The 19,272-nt window shown below is 46.0% G+C and overlaps 5 protein-coding genes and 1 non-coding gene across 6 annotated transcripts; 4 read left to right on the top strand and 2 right to left on the bottom strand.

Annotated features, from left to right (window-relative positions):
• Positions 1–3,826: 3,826 nt before the first annotated feature.
• On the bottom strand, positions 3,827–5,738 carry LY89DRAFT_250173 (uncharacterized protein). The gene has a single exon (XM_018206188.1). The coding sequence runs from the start codon at positions 5,571–5,573 to the stop codon at positions 4,098–4,100; it is 1,476 nt and encodes a 491-aa protein (XP_018065111.1). The 5' UTR covers positions 5,574–5,738; the 3' UTR covers positions 3,827–4,097.
• A 1,116-nt stretch (positions 5,739–6,854) lies between these two features.
• On the top strand, positions 6,855–8,517 carry LY89DRAFT_689387 (uncharacterized protein). The gene is made up of 7 exons (XM_018215899.1): positions 6,855–6,892; positions 7,004–7,074; positions 7,121–7,321; positions 7,371–7,508; positions 7,558–7,598; positions 7,649–7,830; positions 7,877–8,517. Exons 2-7 carry the CDS (start codon positions 7,023–7,025, stop codon positions 8,178–8,180), a joined length of 918 nt encoding a protein of 305 aa, XP_018065110.1. The 5' UTR covers positions 6,855–6,892; positions 7,004–7,022; the 3' UTR covers positions 8,181–8,517.
• A 959-nt stretch (positions 8,518–9,476) lies between these two features.
• LY89DRAFT_t68 lies at positions 9,477–9,567 on the bottom strand. Its single transcript has one exon. It is a non-coding gene; the product is annotated as a tRNA-Pro (tRNA).
• Positions 9,568–9,969: 402 nt separating this feature from the next.
• On the top strand, positions 9,970–10,394 carry LY89DRAFT_595892 (cytochrome b5; the record flags this gene model as incomplete). The annotated part of the gene is made up of 2 exons (XM_018209884.1): positions 9,970–10,198; positions 10,243–10,394. Coding segments are annotated over 2 exons (381 nt in total), but the record flags the coding sequence as incomplete, so codon positions are not given.
• A 3,809-nt stretch (positions 10,395–14,203) lies between these two features.
• LY89DRAFT_739746 (uncharacterized protein) lies at positions 14,204–14,632 on the top strand (the record flags this gene model as incomplete). Its single annotated transcript, XM_018220498.1, has 3 exons — positions 14,204–14,285; positions 14,440–14,553; positions 14,610–14,632. The coding sequence occupies 3 exons, from the start codon at positions 14,204–14,206 to the stop codon at positions 14,630–14,632; spliced, it is 219 nt and encodes a 72-aa protein (XP_018065108.1).
• A 2,999-nt stretch (positions 14,633–17,631) lies between these two features.
• Positions 17,632–18,571, top strand: LY89DRAFT_739745 (uncharacterized protein; the record flags this gene model as incomplete). The annotated part of the gene is made up of 2 exons (XM_018220497.1): positions 17,632–17,776; positions 17,835–18,571. The coding sequence occupies 2 exons, from the start codon at positions 17,632–17,634 to the stop codon at positions 18,569–18,571; spliced, it is 882 nt and encodes a 293-aa protein (XP_018065107.1).
• Positions 18,572–19,272: the final 701 nt, after the last annotated feature.

The raw sequence follows: 19,272 nt of genomic DNA, 5'->3' as shown, positions 1-19,272 counted from the left end.
CGTCCGTCCTCCAAAGAAAATGTCTTTTCTGACATGCGTTCAACCCAACTCTCCAGAGCACTTCAACACGCCACAAAATTTTCCCTCCAACCCATTCCACGGCTCCCCATCAATAAACATAAAAGCTCAACGAGGCCTCAAAACATCACGCAGAGATGGGTTCAAGCCAAAGCAAAAATCACTGCCCAGGCCATGATTTAGGTGCCGACATGGCTTGTCGCTCTCACGTACGCAGCTGCTCGAAAAAGAAGTGCAAAGCCGATTGCGAGACATGTAAATCGATACGAAAGTACACAAAAGACGTCATGACAGACAATAAGAACCCGAAAGGTCATCCTGATGCATCTGGCCGGCAGCGCTAGAAGATTTGAGAAACAGTGAGCATATTTCGAAGACGTGGCTGCTATAAGTTATGCCTAGAAGACATTCATATATAGACTGATACTGAGGGACCGCAGACTAATACTAAAGTAGCCGCTATTGTCTAAAGAACGTCAATGTACTCATCTGCATAGAAGTTGAGGTGGGGCTGCTTGGAGGATGGAAATAAAACGAAACTTGGTCGTTGTAACCAGTTGAATTATAATGCTTTCTGAGGAAATATGAAAGTCTGGAATTTAGGGCTGCTGGCAGCATCTTTTCAAGGTTTGTCAAAGACAACCAATGCGTTTGATTGAGGATTTGGATACTGGTAGACTAAGGTCAACACTTGGTTCTGAATCGTGCTACTCCTGAAACCACGAGCGTCATGTAGACTCAAAAATGGTCCAGAGGCTTCTCGATGTCGGCGTCATCCGTGCAGTGAATCATATTGCAACCGAAGTCATGACATCAAAAATTTCCCAGACACACGGTCTAAACACTTCTCAATAACACATCCACCACAACACGAATCTCCAAGGGATACCGGTGCAAGAATCTTCAAGCACAATTTCAAGAGCATAACACAACGAGGAATTCATACACAAAATGGGCTCCAGTCAAAGCAAGAGCGAGAAGAAATGTTCCCACCTCGTACGAAATCCAGCTTCCTGCAAACGTCATGTAGAGAAGTGCAAGAACATCAGCTGCAGCTCGAACTGTGCAGGATGCAAGAAAATAAGAACATCTCAGCAAGAGTACACAAATAGGGCGATCAAGGCGATGCAGAAGAAGGGTCAATACAACGCTAAATATCGACCAAAATAGCAAATCAGTACGAAGTCCTTCTTGACCGGGTCACTTTTGTTGTAAATTTTCAGAAGGGTCATGAATAACAATACGAGTTAATGATGAGCCTCCACTGAGTTGCTATAGGTCTGTCGTCCAGTTCATGTGGAATGAGGATGTACTGCTTTTACCGGATCTGGATTCACGACTCGAAATGGCATAACGAACTTGGTTCAAGAATCTGTCAGTTTGAGCTGTGGATAAGACTTGTATGCTAAGATCCTGGTAGCGTCTTCCAAGCCTTTCAAAGACTATCCACAATTTATAGAGTGAAAGAGTCCAGAAAAGAGATACACAACTCTAAATCTTGCTTACGTGATACGTTGAAAGTATTTCAGGTGAAATTAGCTCAGAAATATTCAGCTGTGGCACTTGTGAATAAAATATCGTCAACAGCCACATGTATTGCAGTGGTATCTAATGAATAACCTGGCCGAGGCTCCCTGTCATTGGAAAGACTTACCCAAGACAACAAGCAACAGGATCTCTTCTTCAACGCAAACTTTCTCATCACCCACAACAATCAATAACCAAGACCAAGTCCGAACTTCTAAGCAGATCAACCAACGGCAGACTTTAACAAATAAAGATGGGCGGATCAAAATGTAAAGCCTACCCTTGGAATATCCACAAGTTATGGCCAGGCGGATGCACCACTCATGTTGTCACCTGCAAAGGAAAATACTGTTCCAGGGACTGCGCAAACTGCAGAGAAGTACGATACTATCGGGAGCTTGCTCTTGCAGTTCTTAAGGCCAGAAAGAAAGGGAAATCAGGCGGTGCCGAAGCGAATAGTTCTAAAGCAAGCACTGCCAAGGGAAGCAGTGCCAAAGGTGGCAGCGGTGGCATCAAAGCAAGTAGCGCCAAATCGAGTTAGAAAGACAAACGACCAGCGATGGCTGAGGTACAGGGGCATACTTTGAAGGTTTTTGGTCGTGTATCGTTTATTGTAGCGGAAAGAAAGTATACAGCATGACCTCACAGCTTGTGAACGCATATGAAGAGATAACTTCAAAATGAACACTGCTCTGCAGCTGAAACCTTCCTGACATCGCTTGAGATGAACACTTCTTGAGGCTGCAATTTCGCGTGAACCTGATGTGCCATGAAGGCCGGGAGTTGTAGGTATAAGGACAAAGCAGCGTCGTATGGTGCAGTTTGGTGGAAGTATTGACTCAATGACTTGTATCAGTTCTGGCACATAGGACAGAGAGGGTGGGCACCACTTCAACATTTCTTTTCTATGGGTTTTTCGTCGTGTTCTTCGTTGGGGACCTTTCTCGAAGCAGGAGTGAAACGTAGACTAGCACCGAGAACCTTGAGTCTTTGCCAGAACGAAACAGGAGAGATTTGGGTATGATGTCGCCCATTCCGAGTCGCGTTTCAACTTGAATCACACAAAAAGGTCTGGAGGGAATCTGATTAGCTCTGGGTACTGCTGTGATTCAATTAGTGATCATAAAATTCTTCTTCTAGCTACTAGTCTGCGGTCACTTTCTGTGCTACATCGTCTTTAGCACACCCTTCGTCTTTAAGTCTGCCAAAGAAGAATCTTGTTAACAAGGAAAGATGACAAAGGTCCGCATACCGCAGAAGCGGATGTTACATGTATTGTGTGAGTGAATGCGCAGACCATGTCGATGGCAACGAGGAGAAGGACTACCCCAGCAGCTACGTGGATGTTGTCTCGATCGGCAACCTCAGAAGGGGTACTATGATAGGATGCTTAAGAATATAGAGAGAAGAAAAGGTAAGAATTACTCAAAGCTGGGCAATGTGAGGAAAGAGCAATTTTTGGACTGGACTTACTTTCTGAAGGAAGCCGATCAGGGGCTACCTTGAATAACATCGTGATAGGCTTGTTCGGATTTCTGGGGTTTCTTAGGCTACAGCTGTCTTGGAGAAGGCAGTCGTATGACTACAGTGTCCAGCGAACCAGCTGAGAAGATCGAACGTTAGGCACCAACATTGGCTTTTCGGGAGCGTTTGACAACTTCTGGTGAAGCCTCACTTCAAAACTCCAATAACAGTGCTGCTAAGTGACTCGACATTGCATGGCTACCTATGCTTCAATCACAATCACGTGTTAGCTTTCAAACCCCGCACTTTGAAAAAGCAAATAAGCACATGCAGACCTCAGAGCAAGTAGAAAACAACAGAAGTCCAGAAAGTCCCGGGGGTCTCGAAAATTTGACGATAAGAGCCTCAAGTGACCGATACCCAAGCGATTGTTGGACGATCTTTATCGTTACACAACATATAGATATTTAGTACAACCTATTCGATACTCGGGATGGCATTGATTCAACCTGTCACATTTCGCTGTGGCAGAAACATCCTAACCAGGGCTGTCTGCATGCAAGTCTTTCCGATTCTGGCCTGACGACTGAATTATGACTGGTATCTGCTTTTCGATGCAGCCTGACTGGCTGATGGTACCACTTGCTGGTAGGTGCATCGAGGCGGTGTGTATTTGGGCGTAAGGTTCCCCATGGTAAGTGAATACTACCTATCAGCATCGAGACATCGGCAAGTTACCTGCAGGCAGGTCGAAAGAAACTATCTCTGAGAAGCACAACTTACGATATTGGGCAGAAACACGGATACTGTGATGGAACTTCGATATCCCGCTTGTATTCCCTCTTGACCATTCCAATACACCCCGAGTGGTGTTAAACTGGCTCCGATAAACATAAGAATGCGTAGAAGATAGTAGTACGCCTAATACTACAGGAACTCTGTCCATGCCCAGCTCTTGCTCATACACTGTGGCCACAAATCTCTATTACAAAGCGACAATCTACCTGCAAAAGGGATCCAAAAAAAGTAGCATAGTCATGCATCCGTAGAAACGCTTAAGATCTGAAGTGCTGTGTTCCCTCCAAATCTCAGTGATTGTCCTGTTGTACATCATCCTCAAAAAAGCTCAGAGAGTCCCCACTCCCATCATCACTTTCACCGTCCAGATCGATCCCCTCATCGAGGCACTCCTGTCTTAATCTATCGACATCTGCCTCAATGTCAGCCATTTCACTGCGTATCTGAGCTTCTCGAGAAGGGATCTCTCTCAACGCCTCGCTGAGTTCCGGACTCAGATCATGCCCTAAACGCTGCAAATATTCTTGCCGCGCATATAGATCCTCTGCTTCTTGTTCTAGATTGCCTAGTCTTTCCTTCGCCAGATCCATGTCCCCTTGCCGTGATAAATACTGTGTATGCAGAGGTTGGAATCGATCTTGGACTCCTGCGACTAAGCCTAGCCATGGACTTGGTGTCGATGCAGATCCCACAATTGTCTCTGTGGGGAAGAAATTGGAAGCCAGATTCGTATCTTCCTGAATCTCGCCGAACAGAATTACGTAGAGCTGGTCCTCTAACCTTCCCATTTCCCATTCGACAACATCCAAAGCTTCTTCTCTTTGAACGCATTCCACCAGAGCAGGTCCATAGTCATTCCGGGTTTGCTGAAGTCTTGCATGGCTCTCAAGAAGATCTCGCTGGGATTCCAATGGCGGATTCTCTCTTGCAAGCTTCATGAAGTCGTTATCTGCAACTTGCTTAGCTGCTTCTTTCTCCTGCAGTACTGTACGTTGAGCTTGTAGTGAGGAACGGACTCCCAGTTCATTCTTCCGAAGGGAGCGTAGTTTGTCCCAGTCATCCTTTTTCCGGACCAACTTTTGCAAGATACGATGTAGAAGTTCTGGATTGTCGTTTAAGCTGATAGAATCAAGATGAAGATCTGCGTGTGGGGAAGAAATCGTGTTTGAACTTTTATCCTCTTCAGTTGGTGACTGACTCCGAACACTGAGTAGTTCTGGTTGATGTACTTCCTGTGGCTCTTCATTTGGACGAGGCACCAAGACTTCCTCAGGATCTGTCTCGGCTGCAAAACTGGAAGGTTCTGGTAACAGCGTCTGTGGTAGGATTCCTTCTACTCCTGGTGTTAAGTCGTCTTGAGTTGGTTTGTTCCCTCCACTGCCTGGAGAGATTGGTTGAGTTCTCTGTTGGGAGCTTACAGCTTCTTCGGGCTGTATATCTTTCCGCGTAGGAGGCTGATGGTCCATTTCCGAGACCTGGTATCTTCCTAGATTGCTAGAGACAACAACGTAATCCCCTCCGCATGTTGTGCTTTTGGTATTCATCCGAGAAAGAGCATCTGTATTCGATTGAGTTGTTTGATTGCTGTTTTGACGAGTTCGGGGATTCTGTGAACTCAAAGCTGGTGATTCCGGAAAACCTTGGGAAGAACCAATACTGCTCGTGCTGGCCCGTTTCTGTTTCTGGGATCCTCGCGGCCTTTCCTTGGTCATCTTGTGCTTTATCTTCTCGAGCTTTTGCTCAATAAAATCTTTCACTTGGCGCATTTTGGCGTTTTTGTCCGAGATAACTCATTTAGCGAGCAAACACAAGTAAAGTCGGAAGCCGTTGTCTTGAACATGAAGATCGACGTTGTTGCCATAAGGGCATTAGTCGATTACTGTATTTGCTCGTGGCCCCAGTTGCTGGAATGCTGCAGTATTCGGAAAGGGGTGTACGATGGAATAACAAATTATTTTGGTCCACAAGAAATCCAGGCCCCACAAGGATCTTATATCCAATGGCCATGTAAGCCTCGCTTGACAGCCTCACTTTGCCTTCAGCGCCTGCATCTACCCAATAGATTTCACGTGCCACCGCCACATTTTTGAAACAAGAGAGATAACAAACGGAATCTTGCATGAATGGTTGCCTTCCTTTTCTGTGCCGGGAAAAGGCAATCCTGGCGCAACCCCAGTCTGCAGATTGAGCACCGGAACACAACACCATCCTAATTGGAGCAGACCAATCACATTTAAAACCATACCTCCATCTTATCCCTTTAGCCATATCAAACTGTTTGTGCGCCATCAAAAGGAGGACATGGCACTTCTGAACATATCAAGTGGACGAGTGGATAATTGAGGCTCAAAACTCAGAATGTCTATTTAGCACCCGATCAGCGTAATGGGGCGAGTCGGCCAGGCTCGGTACTTGTGTGGTACGAGGCAAAGTCAGCAATCGACCGATCAATTTTCAGCATATGGATAGCCGATCGTCCAGCCGGTCCGACGGGTACAACTGGTCCAAATGGGAATGGGACGGAAGGAAGGGGAAGTTTTACCGGTACCGATACAATTCCAAAAGTAAGTCTAGAACAATAAGACCTAGACCAGCTTGATATTCTTTTTTCGTGGATCACTTTATTATTTTATTTGTAACACCACTGATAGCCAAATCGAACAGACAAGCAAGTATGGGAAAGTCGCGAGGGAGTTGTGGAATCGACACCTCGAGTACCCATTCCTACAACAAGTTCTGCTATCTCCAGATTTTCCAGCTCTGCGAACGACAACAGTCCTCAATACTCTGAAGCCAACGACTATTCATACAATGCTCCGACTCAAGCATCCGACCCCGTGGGTGGAATCACTCAAGCATTGGCCGAAAGCTCCCTGACGCAGGGTCAAGCCTCTACAGCAGATGAATATGTCGATAACAGTAGCAGTGGACAGTCAAGTTCTGTGTATCAAGTGCCAAGTTCGTTGTTATTCCCTTCTGTAGAATTCCACTAACAAGTTGTTGCAGTAGCCCAATACCAAGCAACACGGTTCCAGGCTCCTCGACCAGCATATGGACAAAGTTCCAGCATGTATGAGCGTTCTATGTAAGTGATAATCAAACCAACATACTGCTGAAAGCTTGCTGCGAATGAGCGATGCCGTTTCGCGTCTGGGCTGGGAAGCAATCTTGAAGGAGCTGACTTCTCAATCATCAGGTACTCAGCACAAGACAGGATGCAAAATTATACATCTACCACTGGAAGTAACTTCAGTAGTGCTCCGATTAGTATGAGCCCCTACAACAACCGAGTTCCATGTGCTAAACATCGCAGACTACAACCCGGCTCCGCCGAGCAGCAGCTTCTACAATCCCCGAGCACCACCGCCACCAGAAGAGGACGAAGAAGAACTGTACTATAGCGACGAGGAGCCAGCCCCATATGAACAACAGTTATCTACAAGCAGTCAAAGTGGTGCAGGACGAGATTCCTCTCCAGGACGATCCTACGAGACGGATGCGACGGTCACTCAAGGTACCCTTAGATATCAAGAATAAGTCGAGGCTATACTGATACATGCAAGCGAGTGTCCGAGCACGAGCACGATCACGACGCCCGCCCCCACCGTTGCAGGTGTCAAGCGAAGTGGCAAGGATCCCACAGGAGTTTACTCGCCCCAACATTACGGGCACGGCGGGAAAATACGAATCGCTTGACCCTAGTAGGTGCTCAGCCTCCTATCCTGCGTATGATGCTTACGTACTTGCCAGGTTTCAAGGTACATCGCTCGAAATACTTCAAGCCTGGTCAGGTTAGTTAGATCCGTGTGCCGTTAATATCTAACATCTGCTAACTTTCTAGATATTCAAAGTCGTATGGGCGGAGCCGAAAGGCGAACCCAGATCCGATACCGCATCAATATCAGAGCAGACTGATGTTACAGTTGAGGGTTGGACTGCAGACGGAGAATATGGACAAAAGGTCTACTCCAGTGTGCGAAGATTCGTCGTCGTGGCTACTGGCAATGGGTTTTCCAATTGCGTGTCAGTGATTCCCCACTCATTCATATCATTGACTGATCGTCTACAGACCAATTCTCACATACGGCCGTCAAGGCTTAGGGAAGCGAGGCATCACTCCCGAGTACCACGCCATCATATACTCGACGCCCGAACCTCCTGTGCTAAACTTCGTACCGCATCTGAAGCCTATCCAATTCGAGGGCAGAAATGCTCGACATAAGCTTGAACCAATGTCTCTTGTCAATTACGCCAAGATATATCCAGTCGAGCACAACGTCAAGGTTCAATTCATTGGCTGGGTTGCGAAGGACTCCCAGCGCCATTTTGTCAGAGACTCCAATGGTGTCTGGAACAGCCTCAGACAGATGTAAGTGGAGGACATATAGCACGTTCTGTGGAGTGTCGATATTGAACTCGGCCAGATCGATCATATAGTGTGTGACTACGTGGTGCTAGAAGACTCATTGAGCTAGAAGATATATACGTTAGGCATATGCCTACTTAGGTAAGTATTTGCGTTTCATTTGTATGCGGACTGTACTTTGCGTTATGATTCGTCATGTACACCTTGGTGTGCCTTGCTCGAGTGGCTCTTTGTATGTGGCGAACATTTATGATGTGTGGAATTGCCATGTGGAAGGGCTGAATGAAAGTGGAGTATGGCGGGGTGTTGAACGTAACATCGGTGCGAAGCTCAGCCATCAGTGGACATAAATCAGATTGAAATCATATAGGACAATTCAGTTAATCATCTCTTGAGTCAAACACAGTTTCATATGGTACACAATTGGACACAGTGATGGCTCCCTACTTGTAAGCTAAGCGATGTCTCCTTTTACAAGCGAGTTGCCCCACTTACCCAGGTAAGCGATGCGAATGCCCAATCGCAAAGACGACAACGCCGGATGAGCAATGAGCGCGAGAGCAGAATTTCATTTGCCTTCCTGGTTGAAGCAAGGATTCAATCACACCTAGAGCACAGTCACCGCTGGTGTCATATGTTGACTCGGCAAGTACGGCTTTTCTGCCCACTATTCCACGAATCCATCCTCTGCAGGGCTTCTTCAGAGAAACTCAAATCTACAAACTTAATATTTGATTCAACGATCTAGAAAGACTTGGACAACATTCATAGATGAAGAAGCGTTATGAAGCATGTCATTTACCAAGCTTGCCAGAAACTCTCGGACTTCGATATGTCACGTGGCTTCTAATACTTTCACTCTGTGATCCGCTTTCATTTCGAGACGAGGAATAAAAGAAACTTCGAAGAAAACTCATCGAGTGAAAATAAACGCAGATCTGCGAGATGTACTTGACGTTGAGACCTAAGAAGAAGACTTAGAAGAAAAGAACAATTTCACTCTCGCCGAGAGCGTGAATCAAGTTTTATATTAATCCTGAGACAATTGAAGACATACTATTCTGTACGGTAACTATACGAGAATATTTGCAACTCACGCAAAATCACTATTAATTGCCAATAAATGAATGATGATTGATTCTATAAAAACGAGAGTTTTGTTCGTAGATCTTTATGGATATCCTCAAAATAGATTTGTTTCGTGTTCCTCACTGGTCGCTTAAGTTCCAGCCTCAAATCGCGCAAAGAAAGTGTGACGGAAAAGAAAGCAAAAAAAACAAAAAGGATAAGCTGGAGCTATTTAGGTCCCATCCGCGATTCGAACGCGGGGCCTCTCGCAAATTGAACTCAGAGTTAGACCCTAAGCGAGAATCATACCACTAGACCAACGGGACTGTTTAGCAAGAGATGCTTGTTTAGATTTATAAGGCAGACCCATTAAGAGTGGGTCATATTGTCCGCATGGATCATTTGATTTGCCAATTAAGCGACCACTCCCCCAACCAACTTTCTACTACAAATCCCATTCCTCTTAAGTGGACGTATTGGACGAGTCTTTCGGAATGCTATTTCATTTTCTATGTCGCATCAGAATTCTGATTCAGAATGTCTATCTTGTATCACTCGCTACACCCGTCCACAATCACGCCCTCATCCATTCACGATTTATTATGCCGTTTCATTCACGAGGGTTTGAGGGCTTGACATATATAGGAACTGCTTTTTCATGAAACAGCCTTCCGAATTCTTCAAGACTTTCTACGTTTTCGACAACAACGAATCAAGCTCGTGTAACGATGCAACTCTCTATCTTTACCAGACTTGCAACACTACACTTCGTGTTTGCTCATACCGTTTCTGCAGCACTCTTCATCAACGATGCCAATCAACGCAACACAATTTTTCCTGTCCTCGATGGACGTAACAACGTTCCATTCGCCGAAAGATCTCTCTCCACGTACTCCACCGCAGATGTAGCCAAACACAACACAAAGACTGATCCGTGGATCATCTACAACAACAATGGTAAGCAGCTTAAATATTCGAAAGAAAGTAACTAATCCTCGAAGTCTACGATGTCACCAAGTACATAAACATCCACCCAGATGGGCCAGACGACATTACAGGAGTGGCTGGGACAGACGCAACAACAGCTTTCAACGAGGCAGGACACTCGTCAGACGCAAATACGACCATGGCAACTTATCTCATCGGCACACTGGGAGCCGCTGCAGCTGGAGGCGGTAGCTCCAGCTCGGCCCTGCCAATCTCAAATAGCTTGCCTGCAAGTACGCCCAAAGCCCCCGTATCGAGCAGTCTTTTGCCAGTCTCTTCCAGCTTGCCCACGAGTACCCTCGCTGCGTCTCTCCCAAGCACACCGTTGTCGACCCCTATCGCTTACACAACAATGCTGTCAACCGTAACTTTAGTCATCCAGGTGATAGTCCCAATATCAGCCGAAAACATCAAGGTTTCCCTCGTATCAAGCCCCCTTCCATCAGTCTCTGCTGTTACAACGTCCTCGGCTACCAGCAATCTGAAAGCTGCTAACCTGGTGGCGGTGACGAGCTTGGCGGTAGTTGCTAGTCTGGCAGCGGCTGGAACAAGGGCAGTTTCGATAGACATTCTACCCTCTACCAGCAGCGCCGAGGCTACTCTGGAAAGCGTTACATCCACAAGTGGTGCCAAAAGAGGAGCAGAAAGTTTGGAGCGCCACGTGTATAGAAGGAAGCGAGGCAGAAAAGATTGGATGTAGTCTCGTGGCCCAGAGTTGGTCATGGATGACTTGGGAAACGGACATGTAGGCAACCGAATGACAGACTAAAACCTTCTTTGATGCGGGCTTATTTGGAAGTGGAAAGGACTTGGCGGAAGAAAGATACACATTTTGGTAGAGATGCATGTGCTCAGCACGTTTAGTTGCTAGATTCACAATTTGCAAGCTTGCGGTCCATAACCTCTGCTCCCTTGCTTGGAATTGTAGAGAATCGCTCATTTCCCGTCTGTTTGATTGTGGGTCCTGTACTTTCGTGATTCACACCTGAACTCGTGAATCATGCGTGTATAGCTGAGTGTATTCGTACTAGTGAAGGCAAGCTGCAGCTCCTCAGCCTTCGGCTTTCCCCATCGAGGCTTCTTCGTACAAAACTATCTACTCCTGAGCCCAGAACCCGGATCGACTACTCAGCACCCTGTCTAGAGTCAATACACACCAAGGCCCTGCGGAGTGAAGGAGCAAGTCAAGGAAGACTCTAGTTCGAGTCATCCGAGACATCAACCCCAGCCTCAATGCCCAGAAACGAGGCTGCGAAAGGCTCCGTATCGAGTCTCAAGTCAACTCGAGTATCCTTTCAAGAATGAAGACTGTACATTCACATACCAACTCCATGCAGGGAGCTACCAATATATCGAATTCAAGATGAAGACATTGCAGAAATCCCAGCTGGAGAAGCCGAATTCAACTCTATGCTCGCAAGCGCATACCCAGGATACTCATTCACAAATTGAAGACTCTCTTTCGGTTGTAACTCCTCGCGCACTCTTCCTTGCTGTCTCTCGTACTATCTGTTGGCTTTGCCGACACGTGATACGACTCTGTTGAGATTGTCTGTGATCTTGGCCGACATCGAATTCGTCTCGTAATTTCTTTTAGGGCTGGCTGAGGCGGTATTGTCGTTTGTTTTGCGTGTCATCGACATCGTCTCATTCGGAATTGATAGATGTAGGTAACTTCCGACCAGAATCTAGTGTCTGTGCATAGGAAAAGTTGTATATCGATGACGGAGATGTGGAGATTGAATCAAGCGATTCTCCTTCGTTGAACGATGACGTCTCATCGTGCCTGGAAGGCTCTTCCGTTCTAACTTGTAGTTGAGCCAAGTTCTCAGTTTTTGATGGGGTCTCTGCAGGCCAAAATGACAGTACCCTGTTCTTCCAAAGACTCTGGAAGCTGCACAGCTTGACACAACACTGAAGATCCGCACACAGTCTGCTGAACGCGATCCCAACCGCACTTCCCTTCCAGACCGTTGGCACAATCCTCGAACAATGTTGAGCCACGACTCCCTTGAAGATGTGTAGAAGTGAGATGTTTCTTCGTTAAACAAGACCCAGCTTTCTCATGCAATGTGTTGAGAACCGATACACTAGTCGCAAGCAAGTCTTTGTACTGGGCACTTCTTTCCAACCCTTATCAAGACCATCCATCGGTCCTGCAGCTGGTCTGATGGCATCCTCGAATCCACTAGCAAAGACCACCAACGCATTTATGTCTCGTGCCAAGTCAGCCCAATTGCCACAACTCTTCTCGAGTGTGTTTCAATCTGGCGGACAGGTACACACTCTCATCCACCAAGTCCATGAACTCCCATCAGAAGGTAACACGGAACCTTGTGCACTTTGTTGTTGGTCTCCTTCTCGTCCGGGTATTGGGGTCTTGAGCGCATTTGTTCGACCAGGGTTTGTTGGATGATATAAGAACGCTCAAATATTATGAACAAACAAGGGATACATGACTTGAATTATCTTCGAACAAGTTGTCCCAGCTGTGGACTGGCCGACAAGTATGGCAACGAAATCTGCACCTTGCTCAGACTTGAACATGAGGAACGAACGACTTGTAGCAATCCATATCAAAGCAGAACTAACGAAAAGCAAAGAGAAAACCAGGCATCCATCTCGGCACGTAGCAGCACTTGCTCTCGCTACTCGGGGAGAGGAAATGAAAAGGCAAGACGAGTCTCCAGCTCGAGGCCGTCACTTCATTCTCTATGAGTAGAATCTCACGCCACTAGACGAGAAGTCTACACCAGAGGGCAAGATATCAACGTGGTTTTGTGAAGTGCTGATGTTTAAGAGGAAAAGATCCCGTCGTATCGATGATGGTGCTTTGTCCTTGACTGGCAACCAGGAATTGAATGGAAGTTTGTCCGTACCAATTGAGATGAGATTTTCAACACCCAACCGTCATTCTTTCCGCAATGTCGTATTTGATCCTGGGTGGATTTGATGCAGGAGGTGAAGCATTAGCCCCGGGAAGATCCACCACTAGGTTTCGGAGAAGCAGGGGACTTAGTCACATGATCGATATCCACTCTGAACGACATTGGTGAAGCCCTAACTGAAAACTACAATTAGACCAGTTTTTTGCTGCTTCTGCTTCGTTGACTCTTTTCCAAAGACAATCATGACGCAGAAAGATCATTTCCACGTGATGGATTCTCCATGACTCGCTTCGCCTGCCATCCCAATTTCCCCAAGTCAAAATCACAGCCAAGACTTGCCACAAAAGCTTGACATGTAGCCAAGCATTATGCAGGCGTCGGATACGTCAATCATCTGAAAACAAAGTTGTTAACGCATGAATGATTCTTCGGACGTTGTTCTTCCCATCTTCAGATCTTGCGCTTAAGCCTCAAAGCGGGCCTGGTCGCTCTCGCTTGTTGCTGTCACTGCTCCATCCTCGTATCAGCCTTCGTCTCACATTTCCGTATCCCATGTCCCGAATGTCAACAACCCCGTGCTGTGTTGCTTAGCATGCTCCATCAGCAATCCACACTGCCATTTGCAGAACATCCAGAAATAAATCCCTCCAATCCCACAGGACTGATCCGAGTTGTCCACCGTACAAGCACTTTTTTTTCAAACGGGCCCAGTCGCACGACACCATGATCACCGATTCAAGCTTGAATTCAGCCTGCCCGCACCCCAGTCCCACCCAGACTCTTTGGAACGTCTCCGCCTCCAGCTCCAATTAGGATGACATCGGCCTGGACAGGCCCGTCAGTCCCGTGCGGCGAAAACAATGTCCGGCAAATGGCCAGGATAGCAAGCCTCTCCTTGGCACTACAAATATCAATGTCTCCCTTCCATCTTATCTTTCCTCTCCCATTCTCCATCTCAAGTCTTCTATCTGATCAAACGTTCATTTTTCGTTTCCTCCATCTACTTTCTACTTTCAATCTTTGTCGCCGGACGACCTTTGCCACTCACTCTTCGAACTTTTTTCAAGGTCAATTTACTACCGTCATCATGCAATTCTCAGTCATCGCCCTTCTGTCCCTCGTGGCCGTTGCTTTCGCATCTCCCATTGCTCTTCCAGACCGTCTCGATGGTATGCTCCAGTAGTCTTTTCCCTCATTCATATTCTTTTCCTCTTTTTCTTCGATGATGGGTATTTTCCATTGGGGTCTCCAGTCCCATAGAAACCCACCTCGAGCCCACCGACCCACCACTCCCAAACTTCAAAACTAACTTTAATCCAACAGACATCGTTGCTCGTCAAACTACTGCCACCTCATCGGGTGTCGATGCCGAAGCTCCTGCCATGAGCGATGCCGATGGAAATGTCGTCAGCTTCAACACTGCCTCTGTATACTTAGGTATGCTCACACATTCAGAATACCAATTGTTGTAGATGTGCTAATGGAAATTGCAGACGCCACTGCCAAGGGAAACTAAAATAATCATGATACACCAAGTCTTGGAATGTGGGAGTGAGTTGGAGTGTAATTACATCTATTGATCGGATTAGGAGGATGGAGTTAGATGGAGGAGCATTTGCTGGCTAGCAGGATAGACAAATTGAAGATCTTCTTGCTGCCATTGATGGACCTATTTGATACTGCAGCTTATTGGAAATTATGCGACGTCCTCGGTTCTGATGATTTGTTAGAATTGATTGTCGATGTCTAAAATCTCAAGATTGGGAAAATGTCGGGTTCCGGTTCGATCTCCAGCAATTTTTGAATGTCACGCCGAACAGGAATATCTGCGGAGCGCAATGTCTCGACTCGAGCGTCATAGGATTATCCGCATGAATACCACGATCTCGATGATAGCAATGCATAGAGAATTGCAGAAGAGCGTGAACCTGCAGAGTCTCCTGATCAACTTATGATCCACATGCCACCTCAGAGTGACAGGCATTTCCGACCCAGAAGCAGGTTCTGAAAATCTAATTGCTTAGTTAATGATGAGCTTGGAAAAGGAACCTTACGCACCTTGTAGATGTTCGATTATGCTGAGAGTGCCGCATGCTGCGAACAAGATTCGGAAGGAAAAAGTATATTCACGTGATGTCCAATCCAACGTCAGAGACAGCTTGGATGCTGAGCAGGAGTCGTCGCTTCTTACAACAGCGTATTAAAGTTAGATTAGAGGAGCATTGTAAGTTCAATCTTCGTTTCTGAATGGATTTGTTTCGAAATGAGATCAAACTTAAGGACACGTGATAGATCACCCCCGGGAGTCAAAAGAGGTTCCAGGTTGTCTTTTTCCCAGAGTGCGGGATGACGAGGAATATTGGCTGGACTTGGACGAGAAAGTGCTACTTTAAAAGCCAGTTTATCAATTCAGCAGGTAGAATAGCTCTTTGTCACTGAAAAGAGAATTGTGATATGTTGTCAGAGCTGAAAATAATGATTTTGAGCTCGGAGACTCTAGAGCAAATACTGATGACATCTACTAGAACAGTGTTCGCAATAGTATTTGCCTAAAATAGCATTATTCACTGTAGTGCGTATTCTTTTCGAAAAATACTGTACTTTGAGTGATACGTACGATAATAATATGGTTGTACGTATGATATCAGGACTAGTATTATTGAATCTCACTGGAAGTATACTAAGTACTGGAATGTTTTGTTTCAAAGGTTCAATATCAATGAATTGCACTATTTTTCTATGAAATATGCCCCTTTAGGCTCTTTTAGGCTTGGATTTCAATGTCTCAAGCTACATTCCATATAATATGCCTCTTGTTAAGCTACATTCCAGTACTTAGTATATTGACTAATATCTTCCATTGATACGGAACTAATAATAGTCAATATATATGCACTTCATACCGTACGCCGTAAGTGCGTATTGACCTGATACTAGACCCCGTAATACGACCGTATATTATTGCGAACACTGTACTAGAACAGATGATGGCTTGATGGAACTCAATCTCCTACAAGACTCAAAGCCTTTCGGAAGATCTTTGTCTGGCGACAGGCTTCTCAGCCGGGGTGTGGTTGTGTGGCTCTTGAGATCTTGATCTTATGATTCTGCACGGTCTCTCTGCTGTGTCAGAAAATCATCAGCAGAAGCTGGATGTTTGTTTTTACGTCAGAAACTTACAGCTTCTTTCGTTTGGCATTGTTCTTAATTTCCTAGAATGTCCTCAGCGTCAAAATGACTTTCAGGAAGGGAATGTCGGGATATTTGTATCACACAATAAAGTTTGCGAGTAAGAAGTACACCCTTTAAAATAATTACATACTATCATAACGGAACTTGCTGCCTTTTCCCAGCGCCATGAAGCCATTCTATGCCCCTTTTTACCTTCGCTTGTATCACGTGAGATGATCCAATAGGTACGGCAGAGCAAATATCGAAGCCGAAGTTGACCAGAGAGGTAAGGATGGAGACTCCGAGACTGGACACTAGTACCAGACCACAAGGCTGAGATCAAAGAGTGAAGGTGAATTCAGTAGCTGGAAATTGTCACGCTAAGCCCAACTTCGCCTAGCATGATCGATGTATAAATGAGCGGTACCCTCTTCCGCAACTTCATACTTGAACAACAACACCACACACTCTTCTTTCCTACACTTACATTCTACGATGATCAAGCCAATTACTACATTTGTTTTGTCCAGCCCTGAGGTATACTCATTTTGTTTGGGGACTGGGGGATTGGGTTTAAGAGAAGGCGCGAGGTTGCCAGGATCATCATCACTTCATTCATTCTTGAATCCAGGGTGGTCTACGTAAAGCTAAGTGCATTCCTGAATCTAGGCGAGGTGTTAAAACTAACAACATATATTTTAGGTTGCCACTATCGTCTCAGCATATCGATCGAAGCCATACCTGAAGGACCCGTGGGACCAGTGGTTAAGAATACACGGGAGTGATTGGACAGTGGGGGGTTGAGAGTTCTGCACGCTGAGGTTGCGAATGGACGCAGCTTTGGACGGCAAACAAGAGGCTTTGATAATGTGTTTACGAGTCTAACTTGTTCTACTTCTACAACATGATGCAACATTTGAGACTATGACAGATCTCCGTATATCACAAGGATTCCTTTGATGCTGTTCAAGATCTAGAACCTCTAAGAAATCCCAATACTGACTGGTGAAATGCCGCCGTTGGAGTTGACTGCTTCTCATCTTGTCCTTGCTTTACCCTACTTCTTCTGCCCGAAAATCCTCAAAATTACTGAGACATTTTTAATTATGGAAAAGGCTTTACCGCTCAGTATGGAATGAACATGCTCCCCCAGTTGAAGGAAGACGTTTTGCGGAGCTTCAAGTCAATAAGTCCAACTTCAACCTATAGATTCAGATCTAGATCATTGTGTTCGACTTCAATAGCTCAACCCAGTTCCTATTCACCTGCTATTGTGACGCAGCCTCGGTGTATACGATAATCCCTTCTTGCTCTAGCGTCATCGGCTCCAGATTTCGCACATATATGATCTCAACGACCTCTTTACCAAAACAAATTTTTTCCATCCGCGTCAACCCCAGGATTCCTCAACGCGACCACCTTTTAATATCCCGATCACCAATTCTTCCTGTGAAAGCAGCATCACTTCTTGCGAGCAATACCGCAGCAAGTATGTATTCTTCTATAACACTCTGGTGGGTTCTGCTACTGACATGTCACCTTTGAAGTGCCTTCGTACAAGATTCCCAATGACGAGGTCTGGTTCACGGACGACGTCGAACCCATCCCTGAATCCCCTCCTAAGATCCCTCAACGCTCCCAAGGCCTTACCTTCGGTGAGATGCTTGAGAGAGCCATTGACCTCAACATCTCAACTGTCGTCTCCTTCGAGGAACTCTCTCTCCGTCTCTATCGCCATGATCTCAACGCGATGGTCGACGACTTGACCGACAAGACCTACGCTACCGAGTTGGGCTACGGCAAATTCTCTTTCATGTCTCAGGAGGACACCCGGGACATTGTTCTCCAGCGTCTCGACTTAAAGAACCAAGCTGGTGAGCAGATGATTGCCAAGATCGATGAGCTCTCTATTGCATTGAAGAAGGAGATCAACGTCGAAATTCAAGAAGCTCATGATCGAATCATCAGCAACGCCGCTGAACTGGATATCCGCGTTACCTCCGAGAGTAATGTCACGCCGGAGACCGCTACTGTCCCGAAGAGCAAGGTCGTCCTGATGAACACTGCCGCCACGAAGAGCAAGCGTGTCTCGATGAGCAATGCTACCACGAAGAGCAACGGTGTCCCCAAGCACACTGCTGCCCCGAAGAACAAGCATGTTTCATTGAACAACGGGGTTCCAGAGAGCATGCAGTTCACTTTCCAACTTCCTATTAGACCTAGACGTCAGGTTCAAGCCCGAGAAGTTGAGGAGGTCAAGCCTTCTTCTATTGCTAAGCAATAGATATCCATCATGTAAGTTTACTCATATCAATCGCAATTATAAACGCTGATCGTTAGAAGCGTTCTACCAACTCCGAAACCAGTGGCGGAACAATATCAAGGGTGGGTTACTTTTCTTGCGAGGTTGGGCTTATGGTAACATTGGATTTGTTTTATGGTTGATGAGTGCGCGTGTGTGGTTTTTATGGGCATCGCAAGTGGTTTTCTTGCACAATAATTTCGCGTTGCGCATGTCTAGAGTTCAGTCTTTTATGAAGTCTTGAAACTCTTCTTTACGAATAGAAACCTTCCCAAAACATTTCATCCTTCGCGTATCGTGTGTGAGATCCAACTTCGCAGAGGGTGAAGAGCACAATCTACAGAATTATTCACACCGATATGGAGATTTTCAGTCGAACAAATATAACCGCACAATATTGGCAGATAGTTCATTACATATCAATCCTGCAGCATCTGAAGCCTCCACAGCCTAATTCAATTCAACAGTTACTGGTGCCAACTTCGCTCACCCAGACCTTCTCTTATTTGCACAAACCTGAGTGCAAACCGCCTTGGACTCATTGATATCATTCCCATAATACCATATTGGTCTTTTCAAGCCATGCAACAGTCTTTCTCTATCGTCTCCCGTCTCCCGCCTTGAGATCTCGGGCTTCCCGTGACGAACATGGGGACAAAAGTCCGTGCGTTCAGGCTGTAGAA

This window comes from Mollisia scopiformis, assembly GCF_001500285.1.
Source record: "Mollisia scopiformis unplaced genomic scaffold LY89scaffold_25, whole genome shotgun sequence".
Classification (NCBI taxonomy): Eukaryota; Fungi; Ascomycota; class Leotiomycetes; order Helotiales; family Mollisiaceae; genus Mollisia; species Mollisia scopiformis.
Note: the sequence above shows the minus strand (reverse complement) of the source record. Positions and strands in the feature narration are given on the sequence as shown.

Coding starts and splice junctions, on each gene's coding strand:
- LY89DRAFT_250173 (XM_018206188.1), bottom strand. CDS start 5,573: ATGCGCCAAGTGAAAGATTTTATTGAGCAAAAGCTCGAGAAGATAAAG.
- LY89DRAFT_689387 (XM_018215899.1), top strand. CDS start 7,023: ATGCAAAATTATACATCTACCACTGGAAGTAACTTCAGTAGTGCTCCG. Junction 7,075..7,120: donor CTTCAGTAGTGCTCCGATTA/GTATGAGCCCCT, acceptor TAAACATCGCAG/ACTACAACCCGGCTCCGCCG. Junction 7,322..7,370: donor GGATGCGACGGTCACTCAAG/GTACCCTTAGAT, acceptor GATACATGCAAG/CGAGTGTCCGAGCACGAGCA.